The sequence below is a fragment of the Maniola jurtina genome, chromosome 9, assembly GCF_905333055.1.
Source record: "Maniola jurtina chromosome 9, ilManJurt1.1, whole genome shotgun sequence".
NCBI classification, from domain to species: Eukaryota; Metazoa; Arthropoda; class Insecta; order Lepidoptera; family Nymphalidae; genus Maniola; species Maniola jurtina.
In genome coordinates this window covers 3,798,012-3,814,148 of record NC_060037.1, presented here as the reverse complement: position 1 = coordinate 3,814,148, position 16,137 = coordinate 3,798,012, and the positions used below count along the sequence as shown (strand labels likewise).

Below are 16,137 nucleotides of genomic sequence, written 5' to 3'. Positions count from 1 at the left end.
TTCCTGTAGGAAAATAAATTTGATTAAATTTAAATTTTCTCAAGATTTTAAATTCCAACGTGGTTAGCAAGCAACTTCTCGACGCGCACATTCTGATAGAAGTAGTCAATTACTTCATGGATGGTCGTCATCGTTTCAACAGATAGACGTCCATTGCTGGACATGAGTCTCTTGTTAGGATCTTCACAGAACATGATCAATTGATCATGTACTATTGTTTAACGGCTCCCAGTCCCGACCTCAAAGTCGTCGGTTCTTCAAGCATGCATTTCATATCAAAAGCTCATAAAAATGTGATCATTACGAGCATTACATCTTTAACGATAACTCGTAAGGTCCGTCAAAGCCCTTTTAACAATCATTTACTAAAAAGAAAAACAGGTCAAGTGCGAGTCTGACTCGCACTAGAAGGGTTCCGTACAATCGCAGAAGAAATAACACTTTTTAATTTACTTATCATGGAGCCTCAAATTCACGTTTTTCAAATTTTACCCTTTACAGAAGCACAAAGCTATTAAACAAAGTTATTAACAACGAAGTGATTCTGTAAAGATTCCTTTTTTCTCTGGAGATATGGAACCCGAAAAAGTGTCGTGATATAACGTTTATTTAAATAAAAGACAAAACCTTCAATTCTGCCAATCAACTGCCACGTCGACTTTATGTTTTTTTTTTAATCTCCCATGTCAATCGTTGGAAACGTGTCGGGCTTTTAAGCCAAATTCTTCATACACTTTTTGGTCTTTGTTTGGTTTATATTTATAAATTTTTTACTTGTTTTGGGAAAAATGTTTTTTATCTTCGATGTTTTTTATCTTATAATTTCTTTGAAACTTTCTAAAGAAGTAAATAGTTTAAAAAAACGAAATTCTTAAAATAGGACAGATAATAATGTTCTCCTGACCGAATTTCTGAGACGCCAGTCAACCTCAAACATGAAACTACGTAGGTCTCAGTAGGTATTGTAGTAAAAGTGTGCAAACACCACCATAAATGCGAACCATCCATCATTCTCATAGTCCTATAGTTCGGCAATCTAAACTAATATTATAAAGCGGTAAAGTTTGTAAGTTTGCTTGTAGGGGGTAATCCCTGGAACTACTGAACTTGTTTTGAAAATTCTTTCACCTGTAGAAAGCAACATAATTCCTGAGTAACATACGCTATATTTAATTTTCAAAAAAATTTAGGGATCCCTGCGAAAATTGTAATAAGCTAATCGTGCGAATCCGAAGCGGTCACTAGTCTGATTTAATGAAGAAAAATAGGCGCAGGACCAACTGGTGTACATTTCTCCAAGACAAGGGGATCAGGTCTTCGGGGCACATCGCCAACTCGGGCTGCTCAGAAAAACTAGAGTTTTTTTTTTGGCTCGATCCGGGACTCGAACTCCTTATAATTCTCAGCCGATTACGAGCCATGAGACCAACGAGGCATATAAGACAGATACATTCCACTCCATTCCGCTTGTATTCCATACACTCAAAGAGTCGGGATCGTCGTAAATTGTGCCCGCTAAATCCTTGTCGCCTGCTGTGAACACTGATGGATGGTCATTTTGTTTGTCTCCAGGGCGACTCCCCGTTCGGGAAGTCGGAGGCGTACATTAAACTGGAGCAGCTCGGTGAGGGCTCCTACGCTACAGTTTATAAAGGGTATAGCAAGTGAGTATTCATACATTAGTTTTTTTTAAATATTCTATTCGATAAACCCCACTAGGTGGATAGACTGCATAATCACTTGCCACCAGGTGAAATGGCAGTCAAGGGCTAACTTGTATCTGAATAAAAAAAAAGTGACATCAAACCAGTCGCAAGGAGCTGCTGAATGCAAGCGCCGCAATTAGTTCCAAGATTGCAATAAGGCACATCTCAAAAGACAAGTCAATGAGTTTTAGTGAAAAACAATAAACGGTGAACAGCAGGTATCATAACAAAATCTGAGAAACCTAGCAGACAGACGGACAGACACATTATCATCATCATCAACTCATTGCTTGCTCACTACTGAGCACAGGTCTCCTCCCAGAATGAGAAGGGTTTAGCCATAGTCCACCATGCTGGACACATATTAAGTAATATTAGTATGTATTTCTTATTGTATATTGTATAGTAATAAAGTCTTTTCTTTAAATGGTTCTAAAGCCCCGGTTACACGCTCCGTCTTACCTGAGAGCTTACCTACACAAACCAGTTAAGTGCGTGCGTGTGGCCGGCAATGCGGTATCCCGCGCAGTTCCAAAAGCTGCTAAAAATTGGACTGCGCGGTGTTGCCTGTGCAGTTTTAACTGCTCAGGCAAAACGGAGCGTGTAGCCGGAGCGTAAGATATTAATTTAATATGGCTGCTACGTCGACATTTCCAGTTATTTAATTTGGGTAACAAGTTATTAGATTACAATACAGACAATGTTATTGTGCTGGCATATTTGAAAATTCTATATGAAATGCTCGCAAAATGTGACAGAGCTACCGAGCACGTACGATTTGTTAAATTGTCGCCTTCAGGAAGTTTCATAACGTGTTTCGAGGATTACATAAGCTGAACAAACCTCGCATTTCCCTCCATAGATTTGCGATATACATTTAAATTTTATATCTACATAACAAAATATTTTCCAACTTTGATTACCTACTTGTTGTCCTATTAGATTTCTTTTATTTCACACAAAAGCAACTTTTTTACCTTTCTATATTTTTCTTCCGGTCCTTATCCCTCCCTATGTGGGGTCGACACAACATGTCATCCATTCTGTTATCCGTCAACGGATTTTACACGCATGTCCGCTTTCACACAATCCATCCACTTTTTCTTTGGTCTTGCTCTCCTCTTTTGTCCTTCCACATGCATATTTAACAATATTCTAGTGATACGGGTTTTCCTTTCTAAATTAGTAACTAAAATATGATTCTTCTAGTGAGAAATCTTTCTTCTTCATATGCCTCCCCCATGACTGAAGGTCAGCAGCCTCTAATCTTCTCTTGTGGATTAGGTAGAATATTTAGTTCACCGATTGTTTATATTTCAGTTCACTACCTTATGTTTCCACCCCTCTTTTTCCTGCGATTATACCCTTTATTATTCTTCTATATTGTCGTAAAATATGGAATAAGTATGAGATCTTACGCTGCTTGATGGTTTCACCTCGCTCTTCTGTATTCGGACCCATTTTTAGCTTTCCATTAAACCTTATAAGGAAATAAAGCTACTCATAAGTTCGAATATGCGAACACCGACGCATTATACATTCGGTAAATCCTTTGACTTCGCTTGATATGCAAAACGTGTCGCTTTTGGCCTACTTTGTCATCTGTTTCATGCAATACTCGCCTTGTATCGACCTCCTGAAATATTCGGTTTTGTATTGTTACATTCGTTGAATTGTTTGTGGCATCATTGACCTCTAGAATATATATAGTTAATATCATGATTTTTATAGTAGGTATCTGAAAAAATTAGATCTAGTTTTCTCTGACATAATTATACGAACCCATGACAATCATCAATTGATTCGAGATCGGCAAACTCATTCTAAAGGCAGAGTTTTTCTTTCTACTAAAACTCGTTTGAGTATTCAATTTAGATGCTCCTAGTTTACTATTTGATAGTAATTACACAGCATCTGTACGCTCAAAGCTTAATTAAAAGCTGCAAATTACTGCGGCCGCAAACTGTTAGGACTTCTAGTGTATTTGCAAATACTAGAGAACTCTGCAAATCCGCACTTGGCCAGCGTGGGTAGACTATGGCTAAAACCTTTCTCACTCTTCGAGGAGACCCGTGATCTGTAGTGAGCCGACGACGGGTTGATCATGATGATGTCATGATGAATAAACGAAGATAAATAAGTACAAATGGTAAAATTACTGGATAAATAGATTTAAAAGACTGCCTTGATTGCCCTATTCAAACGTGAAATCGTCATTTAGTAGCTACCCAAATATAAAGAGAAATGTCTTTAAAATATTTGTATGAATTCGCAATTACGAGTAAGTACGTAGGACTAAACTTTGCTTTACACGAACGCGCAAACAAATTAGTTGAGGAATACTCGAGGTTGAATAATTAACTTCCCATCAGAACTTGGTGTTGGAGGAACTTAGCGAAACTCTGAAATGTGAGTTTGCTTTGACGTCGCATCCTTTAGTTTATTTACGATTGTGTATGGTTTTACAATGTTTTAAGGCCCATTTGCGCAGAGTTCAAGAGATGTGACGTGAAAATTGAAATGTCCTCAAATTCATGGCAAATTGCTTGCTACTCGTAGCAGACGCTCGTCGCCACGCGTCTTTATACTATCTTAGTAGTATAACACAATTATTACATTACTTAATGGAGACAGAGTTCGATATACTCCACAGTGTGAACGAATGTCGCGACCGACGCGCCGCTTCGACTCTGCGTCAATGTTAATTGTCCTTTACATTATTTATTACGCCTATTATCATCACTTAGTCTGTTTGTTGCGAAATCGAAGGGAGATCTTTGTCTATCCTGGAATACTGTAGCTTTAGACTCAGGTTGAGATATATAGAGCGCACTTTGACTTTGCTCAGACTTAAGACACTGTGAAAACGAGACAGCGCTATATCGCTGGCATAAATGTCTCGTTTTAACTGAAACTTAAGTCTAAGCAAAGTCAAAGTGCGCTCTATAGATTTCAACCTTAGTGTAAAATTAGTTTTCTGTTAAAGACTAACATGTGGACTTTTCTTTACCAGTTTAACGCAGCAAGTGGTAGCATTAAAAGAAATCAGACTGCAAGAGGAGGAAGGCGCGCCCTTCACGGCGATACGAGAAGCGTCGCTGCTCAAAGAGCTGAAGCACGCGAACATAGTCACGTTACACGACATTGTACATACGAGGGAAACGCTCACGTTCGTGTTCGAATTTGTGGTAAGTCGATTATTTTAAACGAAGCTTCTTAAGAGCCCACTTCATCGAAGCGATAGCTCGCTGGCGGGTGGAGCCTGAAATAGTGTTGTTACCACAGATGACGGAAACAACTTTATCTGTGCGTCCGTGCGTGCTTTCCTTCTAACCGCACCTCACCCCTAAAGGCCGGGTGAATGAATTTTGCTTGAGATACAAGAGTTTTTAGTCAATGTTTTTTGTTTTTAGGTAATGAAAAAATATACACGTTTTAGAAACACATTATCTGTGTCGGTGGTTTTCCAAATTTCAAAAAGTGTGTAGTTTTTAAGTTACATGGGCTGAAAGAAATCAAAAAAATCTTAAACTACGGTGTAACTTTAGCGTAGTAACTTGTGACTAAACTACACATTTTTACGGAAATCTTACAAACCTCAGATACAGATATTTGTTTCTAGTTTTTTTTTTGTTTTTTTTTTTTTTGATAGTTTAATTAATTACAAGGAATCAAAAGCTTAATTTGCTATAATTCGCTGAAACAGACAAATCTGTATGGTGCAACATGCAGCATACGATATGCACCGCCCGCTCTCCCCCTGCAGAACATGTGGGAAAAGCCAGCCAAACAGCGGATTACAGCAAATTAAACTTTGTTTCCTTCCTTGTATATCATTGGCTTCCGCAAAGTAACGCCTGCTTCTTTACAACAAATTAATTATTAATTAGGACAATAATTACAGATCGTAATCTGGGATTATTTAGTTGACTTTCATGAATGAATAATTATTATCATTATAACAACCAACGCGTTGGTCGAATTAAATAATTTATGAGGGTTTAATAATGTTATCCGTTGTCATAGGTCCAAACATGCGGTTAGCCTTATCTATACTAATCTTGTTTTGCTCAGTTATTAACATCGAAACATAGTTATTAAATAATTCGTTATTATTTGAACAGGACACGGATCTATCACAGTACATGGAAAGGCACCCGGGTGGGCTAAACCGACATAATGTAAGACTGTACATGTTTCAACTTCTCCGAGGCCTCGCCTACTGTCATCGGAGAAGAGTTTTACACAGGTATGTACCACATCTTAATACAGTATTAGCGTCAGCTGTGAACTCTCACCTTGAACCTGCGCAGTGGGTGATTTATCGATCTATTTAGATATCTAGGCCGTGGTTACTATTAGTTCGTCCGTCATACTTTTGCTTCCCGCACAAAATACACAGATTTGTTTTGTTTTATACAATCGGATTTCAATTGTATGCTATCACTCTGTAGTTATGGACCGACTATGGCAGCGTCTAGAGGTTGCAATTCAGAGAGCTAAGAAGGCATTCACACAGTATATATATCACGCTTCTACGGATTTTGTGATATATTTCATACAATTCCTCGTATTACAAATTGTGACACGTTCAATGTCATGCTGATGCCATCGCGTTTTATATACCCAGGCCTTTAATGCAACTTTACTACTGCAATAAGTATTCCAAACAGATTTAAAAATGTTTACTTTCATTAGTAAAGCGCAGTCTGGCTGACTGTTTTACATCAATTGTCTGACCTTTATAACAACCTATGCGGCGTAACTCGTAAGTTAGGCTTGATATAGGCTCTACGAATGCCTAACTTGGGGATAGCAAAGGCCAAGGCTAACAATTACTTGGCCTTGGCCTTATAATAGTCACTTTTTGCTGACGTTTCAATGTCTGGCGATTCTCGCTTTAGAGGATTATAGTGTTTAATTGATTTTGTATAACTTTAAAGGTTTGAACAGACGCAAAGCGCGATGGACGCGATGTGCGATGGTATCTTATGACAGGACGTCGCACGGAGAGCCGCATATAATTAGAAATTGTCTGACAGAAATCTTTTTGCATGCGTTTTCGTACGAAATTCGATCATGCGAATACTACGAAAAGGTACGCACAATCCCTGTACCTCTAAGCACTGGTAGCGCAGACACATCGTCGTTGCCCGAGCCTTATGCGCGGTGCGTGTCTGTGCGTAATCGTCGATCGTGTGTGTAAATCCGCAGAATCATGCACAGTGGGAAGCCAGTATTACATTTCGTATTCTATATGATGATAATTTCATGTTATTAAATTAAGATTTCTTTACAGGGACGTAAAACCACAGAATTTATTAATAAGCTCGCACGGTGAACTGAAACTAGCAGACTTCGGGCTCGCCCGCGCGAAGTCTGTTCCTAGCCACACCTACTCGCACGAGGTCGTCACGTTATGGTACAGGCCGCCAGGTTGGTAATGCTCTCTTTCTCTATCTCTCTCTCTCTGCGTCATACTTTTGCTGGGGGTTGTAACCCCTTTCCAATGATCACATAATGAATGGCAAGGGTTTTCTTAGGATAATAATACGGTATCCAGATTCCAGATCCTTCGTTATGTATATTATATTGTATTTACGCATGGAAATCGAATTACATTTTAACGAATTTAATTGGTATATCTCACACAATTAAACCTGTGTACCTACTAAATTGTAGTGTCCATAAATGCTATGTAAGAATGGCACGCTACTTTTAAGCATTTTCGATTAACTGAAGACTTTACTTAATACACAACCAAATATAGACATCAATACCCCTTAAACTACTGATAAAAAAGAGATAAACCTTGTATTCAGAATACATAAAAATGGCAGAGTGGAATATCTTATGTAGAAACGCTCTTACAGTGACCTTAATAAAAGGTTTTTATATATCAATAAAATGCCCCTTGAAACTTAGGTGATTCCGTGTAAGCTCGTGCCATGAATAGGCGTATTGCCAACGAAGTTGATCGACTTCGTTGCGGAACCGTGCCAATGCGCTTCTATAAAGATGCAAATCAGACAATTTTGATGGAAATACTTGAGGAAACCTACTTTTAAATGATCTTTAAAATCGTCCTTTGGAAATCACGTTATGTATCTATTAGCTTCCCCTTCTGAATAAATTATCACTTTGTTAAATATATTTGCAATTGTAATAACGAAGCACAATACACCATTGTGACATTCAAATGATCTAATTCTTTCGTCTGCGTTATATTTTTCTAAATATTTATAGAACAAAATAAAAGGAAAATCACTGGTTCGTATTACTGGACCATCAAATCTGACAAATGTACTGTGAAAATTCCATAGCCAAATGCTAATGCCAAAGCACCTACTTATTCTTGAGAAATGTTTAGTATTATCATTATTTGCGTGCAGTTTGTGGAATCATTTTACGCAACGGGTAAATAGCAAATATTTTCATTCGTGATGCGATGTTTTCATTTCAAATCAAATTGTTATAATATCAATTGCTGTGATTGGCTGAATATATGTATTCTTGCTGAAACAGTGTATTTTAGCTAATAGTGACAGAGTTTCAGTCAATCAGAGATGATTGAAATTCTCACACTAACTGTCCAATTACGTTGGTAGGCCTGCAGGATTAGCTGAATGTATAGTATTCTTGTTGCGACAATTTTAACCAATAGTGACAGTGTCAAGCTATCGAGATGATTGCTATCGACATACTGTACTTAAATGTCAAACTACGGTGGCAGGCCAAGGGTTCCATTCCATGCAGTGATTTAGGGATGTTTGCTAAAGCCAAAATTGACTGCTATAGAGTCATGCGCAAACGATACCTATCCCTGGTCTACTGCATTGGCCGCGGGCCAGCGACAACGGAATCCTTATTGGATATATTTAGGAGAGTGTACGCTCAGGAACTTCACAAAGCTTGACACTCCTTCACCATTCTACCACAGAACGGCGAGAAAATGTGAATATCGTCATGTGGTCGACATCAAATCTACTTGCACGAACCTTTTTGCTTAACGTTTCTGATACGAACTGCTAGGTGGAAAGGTATGAAATACCTTTCCACGGCTCTCTTTTCTAACACATATAGCTTGAAAGCAAGTGAATAGGGATCTTCTAGGCAAGCGTGCTCCAATCTCACCTCTCTCATCACGATAATTATTATCGGCAAGCGGGAAAAAATGGCGATGGCCGGAAGAGCCGTAGTGTGGGACGCCCCTCCAGCACGATGAACCAACTATGTAAAATGGCTGGATGAGGAAGGCTGAAGACCGCTCGTGCTGGCGCTCTTTAGGGAAGGCCTATGTCCAACAGTGGACGTCTACAGGCTAATGATGATGATGATGATGGAAAAAATGGAAATGAAAGAAAATCAAAAAATTAAGAACTCTTCGTGTGCGAGTCTGACGCGCACTTGTGCGGTTTTTATCTCGAGATAGTGTCGCTATCGATTTTTCAGAGAGTGTCGGAATACTGACCAGCTGTTCAGATGGTTCACCCAATTTGTTACAAGTGGTGTTGCAGCACAGGGCATACATAATAAGAAATAACACACAGTGTTTATCTATCGATAAAACTATGTTCCATTAAATTTTATCTTTGTTATTATGGCCTCGTTTACATAAAAGAGGTCTTCCCAGCAACCGAATCGGGGAAGCTGCATAATACCTAGTATTTATTCCTTTTTATGTAGAAAACTTCTCTAATTCGTTTCTAGAATGTTTTCAAGTTAGAAGCAATACCGATAGAAAAAAAAATAGGTTAAGAGTTAAGACGGAAAGTTTCTGCAAACAAAATTAATAGACTTTTCTCTGTAGAGTAAATAAAACTAAATAGGACCATTTCGAGTTTCGAAAACGTAAAAGACGTGAAACAAAGTTAAACGAAAAAGTCTGACTACTTTTTGATGTCCTTCTACCATTTATAACTAAAATACTAAGAAAGTTTTGTAGAGGACATGAGTTAGAGGATATTTCAAAGACTTCCCAAGATTTGAATCGTAGCTATCCGTACCTCGTTTAAAACTTTAACTGCTAAATGGACTTACGACTAACTACTAGAAAACTGTGAATTTTTAAATCAAAATTTTCTTTCAAATTGAGTGAAATATAATCAAGTTGATTGAATCTGTTTTTATGCGGCATTGCACCGGAACGCTAAATCGATTGGTTGCACGGCTTTGCTGGTAGGATGGTAACTAGCCACGGCCGAAGCCTCCCACCAACCGAGACCAGAGACAATTTAGAAGTAATAAATTCCCAAATTGCCTCAACTGGGGACTTCTCACTTATAAGACCACAGCGCTCAGCACGGCACCTGGGAGGTCGTCATTTTTAACTATACTTGTGTCTAAGTACTTACACGAATGCTTCTTCCGTAGATGTCCTCCTAGGCAGCACGGAGTACTCCACGTCGCTGGACATGTGGGGCGTGGGCTGCATATTCGTGGAGATGCTCTGCGGGGTGCCCACCTTCCCCGGCGTGCGGGACACCAATGACCAGCTAGACAAAATATTTAAGGTAACTTTCATACAACATTCCATAGCAGACGAGTCAAGACTGAAGGTGCGACTGCGTCATCATCCTAATCCATCGCCGGTCTACTTCTGAGAACGGATCTCCTCTCAGAATGAGAAAAATCTATGGCGAACTATAAATCTTTTATAGTTCGCCATAAATTACCATACCTGAGACCGCTTAAGCAATTCTTACTTGAAACTGTTCCGAGCGATCAGCATGACGGAATTCCGTCGTGCATTCGAGCAGTTGTAATCTGACTGCTCTCGACTTCTCGTGCTGTGGACTGCTCTGGCGCAGTTAACCCCTTCCAGTTTCTTTAAGTAACTGCAATTAAATTGGTATCTGCCTCCGCGGTAATAAAAGCGGCTAGAGTTCACGTTGAATGACTGACTGCTCGAGCGATCCGTGTAAGTTGGCTCAAGCTGCCCATGTATTCACTGTACGCCAATGTGCATGATGTACGCCAATTGCTTTGCCCGAGTTGACAGACTTCACCGTGGATGATGTCGCCTACATTTTCAAAGAAAGTAAACTTGCGTAGCAAATTCGTGAGCAGCAATGGACAGCGTCTTTAAACTAGAATTGGGGTAATTGACAATGCATGGACGATTAAATGCAGTAATAAAACAAGTTGTAAATCATAATAACATTGTAAAAGAAATTAGAAAAAAGATTTTGTATCCAGTTAATTGGTTTTACTCAATAGCTCAATCTTTTTAACTTAATACCTAGGTATCAACTTTTTTACAATATTTATTTTAGGACCTTACCTTGGTTAGTCACACAGGCAGCCATTGTCCTAATATGATTAATATATACAAGGGGAGCTTTCGCCTCGTGACCTTTTGTGAGTCGACACAAAGTGCCACCCCTAAAAACATTTTTACACAAATTTAATTACACGCCATTAACATTGAAGATCTATTTAACGTCGCGTTGCGTGTTTATGGAACAAAGTAAATACATATTACTTTGTTTCATATGAATTATTCGTATAAATATCCCACAGTAGGTATGGGAGATCAATAAAATATTCAAATCTCTAATATTTATGTGGTAAGTTCCTTTGACGATTCAGAAGCACTTGTAAAAAATCTATTCTATTCTTATGTTGGGTATAGATAGGGAGTAAAAGAACTCTTAAGTTTTACTCTGAAAAGATATTAATCTGTATTGATAGACCCGCTGTTCGCGTACACTGAAAAGAATAAAATGGAAAAGTTTTCTTTTATTAAGTCATCAAATTCTTGACAAAAGCGAGAGCTATGAGAAACTTTTCTAGTCAACATGTCAATAGTAGCTATAAATTGCTAGAGACAATCATATATGTATGTAGTTACTAGATTGTTGAAATCTTTTTGATGAAGACTTTAAACTGACAGAATGCGACTCCGTGAGTTTATTTTTTTTAACAGTATAGGCTAGTCTTCTTCTTCTTTGTCGTTACAGTCTTGGCAGAGCGGTCGTGGTCATCATGAAGTGACGTTTTGGGGGGCAGATGTTACACGCCCCACGAGCATTCTAGAGTATAGGCTTGTGCTTAGTTGCAATCATGCCAAATCGTAGGTGATCATGCAGCCTAAGGTGGAGCGCGCCTGTCTAGAAGGTGCCTATACAATGTACCAATATTATAGTTAGCGAGGAAAACAAAGGACGGAAAGTTGTATGGGTTTGACCGCTTTGACTGTGTCTCTGTGGCATCAAAGAGCTTAAATTGTTGGACTAATTTGAATGCAGTTATTTCATGCGTAGTATAAACCTGGTTGACACGAGTGTAATTTCCCAGGTGGTGGGAACGCCGACGGAGGAGAGTTGGATCGGCGTGTCGCGGCTGCCGGGGCTGCGGGCGCACGTGGCGCGCTGGGGCGCGTGCCCCGCGCGGCCGCTGGCGGCGGCCTTCCCGCGGCTGCGCGACGCGGGCCGCGACGCGCAGCGCCTGGCCGCGTCGCTGCTGCAGCCGGACCCGTCGCGTCGCCTGTCTGCGCCGCGCGCGCTCATGCACGAGTACTTCGCCTGTCTGCCATCCCGCCTTTCGCACCTGCCTGATGGTGAGTTATTGTGGCCAGGAGGACAATTCTCTCGAACTCAGACGAAATATTCTACAGCTTTTCACGCTCACGCTGTGACAAAGTTCACAACAGCTATAGATGTCGCCCTTCAATGTCTTGCCATAAATACTCAATCGCTCTAACCGAGTTTTTTTATACAGAAAAAATACAACTGTTCAGCTGGGTCCCCAGGGATAACAACAGGTCGAAGGAAGATCTTAAAGTTACAGTTGAACGTATATCACCTGCTCCCTTATAGTATCATCGCGAAAAACATTCCATTTTAACCCCATATTTCCATTGTTCCAGAGGTGTCGATCTTCACAGTGGAAGGCGTGAGTCTACACCCGGAAGACTAGGCGCCGTGAGTCTGTTACTTTGTTCCTCCGCTGCGGTGCGTTCGTTAGTTAGTACCTTTCAATTCCTATAGTTGTATTGTAAACGGTCGGACCGGGCCGGTTTGACGGACCAACGTCTCCCCCCTTAGCTAAACACTCGAACGAGCATCGCCGAGTGAGGGCCCGCACTGTTTAACTCGATACCGCTCTGGTGCTGCTCAGAGCTCATTTAAATGAGTGCTTTATGTTGTGTGCTCTAGGCACGTAATACATCAATGCAAGTTTATGACGTAAGCTTGCTTGCTGCCTTTTGTTGCTGGCATTCTATCACTATTGAAATGCATTTATACCCTGCCACAAGGTGCCTCCCGTCTAAGTTGTTCGCATAGGCACAAGCCAAATATATTATCTTTTTCGACTGAAAATTATACTGACGACATCATTAAGCGTCGGCCGCATCAGATGTGCCATAGAATTGCGGATGGCAGCATCAGCGCGCGCTGCAACTTTTTGGACTTATGAGGTGTATTTGGCTCGTATCCATGACGTACGCCCTTTTTTGTACGCGTACTGTAATATGAAACATAATAATATATGCGATCAGTAATTAGGGTATCTTGTTTGTTTGAATTCTTTAGCGCACATAAAAATAGAATGTACATAGACTTAGTACGTACCTAGAGGTATTCTTTTCCAGTTAACCTTTGATAGTATTTTTTGTAGCTTGTCGTTGATAAATGTATCTAAAGTAGACGACTTAAAGTCCATATTTGAATACCAAGCTCTGAAGCGTGGCGTAGCGGTGCGGGTGTACGGAACAGTGCAGACCTTCAATCTTTCTCCATCCGTCGATCGCTTCGACTCTAATACGTTAGCGCTTGTTAAGCTTCTAATATTATCCATCCATATAATTCAATTATTCTATGGTGACAAGGTATACTGATTAGGTATCGATGTGTACCATTAATTTGTATAAATATATATTTTAAACAGAGCAGTGTGCCATGTATATCTATAACTGAGAGTATGAGTTATTTTAAATGAAGATTTTTACGCTGGAATATATGCTCATAATTTTGGTAAAAATTTTGAAGATGTTTATTTATATTTACTAAGGGATATTGTAAGCTCTGAGCCCAGAGACTGAGAGCTATAAAGCGTGCTTTGACTATGCTCAGACTCCTTAGAGTGAAAACAAGACAGATATAATGTCAGATACATAAATCTGTCTCATTTTAACTTTGCAGTTACGAGTATATCTATAGAGCTTACGTTGACTTTGCTAAGTAAGTCTTAAGTTAAAATAAGACAGATTCATGTCAGCGATATAACGCTGTCTGTCTTAAGTTTGAACATAGTCAAAGTGCTCCCTATAGATTTCAACCTAAATCTGAACAAAGTCAAAGCACGCTTTGCAGATTTCAGCCTCATTCTCTATGATATTCCAACCGTATTTTACTCCAGTTGCACTATGTGATCTCAAAATTATTGACAGCTCTGTTACATTTACAGGCATATACGATTTGAATGTCATAGGGAATCAGAGGCCTGATGCGGCCTTATGAGGTACCCTATTTTAGTCCGGCACTGAGCTTTATCGAGTATGTAAAAAGGTTTCCATTAAGACTGTCCTGTTTTTAAGCCGAAACAAAGGAAGCTGATTTTCACTTGAAAGTTCTAAAACGTCGAATTGTAAAAAAATAACCGATTAAATTTTAAAACGTATTTTATGAAAATGCGAAAGATTTTTAATAAAAAAATATTTATATTTAGAAATAACACGGCGTTATACTCGTCCGAGTTATTTAGCAAATTTTTGCGCTGATCGTTTTGTTAAGCTATCGAAAATAGGACATTCTTGTGGATACAGTTTATGACTAAAGCATACAATATACTTTTGGCATCGGCGATCAGCAATTCGATACAGCATAACGTATTGGCTACTTTTTTTATGAACAAGGTATCAAAACTACATTCAGAATCTCCCTAAATCGCTGCGACTGACATTCAAAGTGAGTCGTGAAACATGCAATCTCAACATTACTAAGGCATACAATCTATAGAACATACTTTGACTTTGGTCAGACTTTATATAGGGCGCTTAGGAGGTAATTACCTGATGTGCAGGTGCATACATTTTGTTGGTAGCGCGACCTGGTTGCGCCACCACTGGTGTAAAATGAACGGTTATAAAAAAGAAAACTTAAAATGTAGGTACAAAAAAATCTTAGTAAGATAGGGCACTTAGAGCTAAAACGAGACACATTTATATTCAAACACATAACTCTGTCTCGTTTCAACCTTATCATAAGTCTGAGCTAACCAAAGTACGCTCTATAAATCTCAGCCTAACAATGAAATGTTCTGTGCTGAGTTACAAATCGCAGCGTGTTGCTTCCGAAAAACGATCAAATCGCTGATTGTCGAGTCTGAAAATATCGTGTGGGCTTTGTCCTTATACTTGTCGAACAAAGATTCGTCACAATGTTATACATCACGCTGTTAGAGCTACGATACATTAATTTGGCGTCTTATTGTGCACATTCCTACGGTGCTAATGAAGGAACTTTATGATGTGCTACATTTGTTAAGATAGAGACATACTTTGAAACAAATGTTTGCATACGAGATTTGTTCCGCATCTTTCGATTTAATATGTGTTAACCCTGAATTACCGCAGGAACTCAGGGATGACACATAAGAGCTTTTCTGAGAAGTGAAATAATATACATACAAGAATTACTCGTTTAAGGTACATAGAAAATGAGAACATCAGTTTGATCCTGTAATTTGAAAACGTCCCTTGTTAGCTAAGTAAAAAGTAACAAACCTACTCAAATTATGGTTTTGACATGAGACCATAAATTTTTCGAATAAACGTGTTTCATCGACTTAATCGTCTCTTGCCACCTATGATTTAAGGTAGGTAAGTTGAATTATTTTAAAAATCCTTTTTAAAAACAAGCATTTATTTAAGACGTGTATTTTTTTTTTTTGAGTTATTAAAATTCAGGCGCAAGATTTGGCCAAATACTAACACGGCAAGTTATAAAAGTTTGAAAAAAATTATTCGGGAACTTTATAGAGCTCGTAATTTACTACACAAAATTACGAGTATGTTTCTATCTTTACTCCTGCACGCGGTTATAAGTTTAGTAATGATAAAGCGAGCTAAGGACCGCTTCCAGTGATGCAGATGTTCTATTTCACAAAGACCGTTTGGCTATGTTTGTGTGAGTGCACACGTACGCATCGTTACAGTGTGCATGATGCTCAGTTACAACCGCGACGCGGTTTATGTTAACGCAAAAGCGTTAACGCTTATCGGTGCATTCACTACTAAAAGCAAGGCTGAGCGGTCATCGTGAAATAGAACAACTAACAGGGATATAATAAATTAATTAATCAGAGACGTCAACATTTTATTTTAAAACGCGACAAGATCTCAAGTTTATTAAGTGTGGGACCGTCCTTTTGTAAAGTATAACGTGATAGGTTCGATTATAGAAATTATACTTAATAATAATAAATA

At 39.0% G+C, this 16,137-nt stretch overlaps 1 protein-coding gene across 2 annotated transcripts in view; it reads left to right on the top strand.

Annotated features, from left to right (window-relative positions):
- LOC123868044 (cyclin-dependent kinase 14) overlaps window positions 1-15,559 on the top strand; it is a 134,330-nt gene extending 118,771 nt beyond the window's left edge. For both annotated transcript variants that reach the window (XM_045910388.1, XM_045910389.1), the window contains exons 5-11: window positions 1,573-1,664; window positions 4,720-4,894; window positions 5,831-5,955; window positions 7,006-7,142; window positions 10,080-10,219; window positions 12,006-12,267; window positions 12,577-15,559. In XM_045910388.1, the coding sequence (XP_045766344.1) occupies window positions 1,573-1,664; window positions 4,720-4,894; window positions 5,831-5,955; window positions 7,006-7,142; window positions 10,080-10,219; window positions 12,006-12,267; window positions 12,577-12,626 (981 nt within the window). In that variant the 3' untranslated portion in view covers window positions 12,627-15,559. The remainder of the gene's footprint in view (window positions 1-1,572; window positions 1,665-4,719; window positions 4,895-5,830; window positions 5,956-7,005; window positions 7,143-10,079; window positions 10,220-12,005; window positions 12,268-12,576) is intronic.
- Window positions 15,560-16,137: the final 578 nt, after the last annotated feature.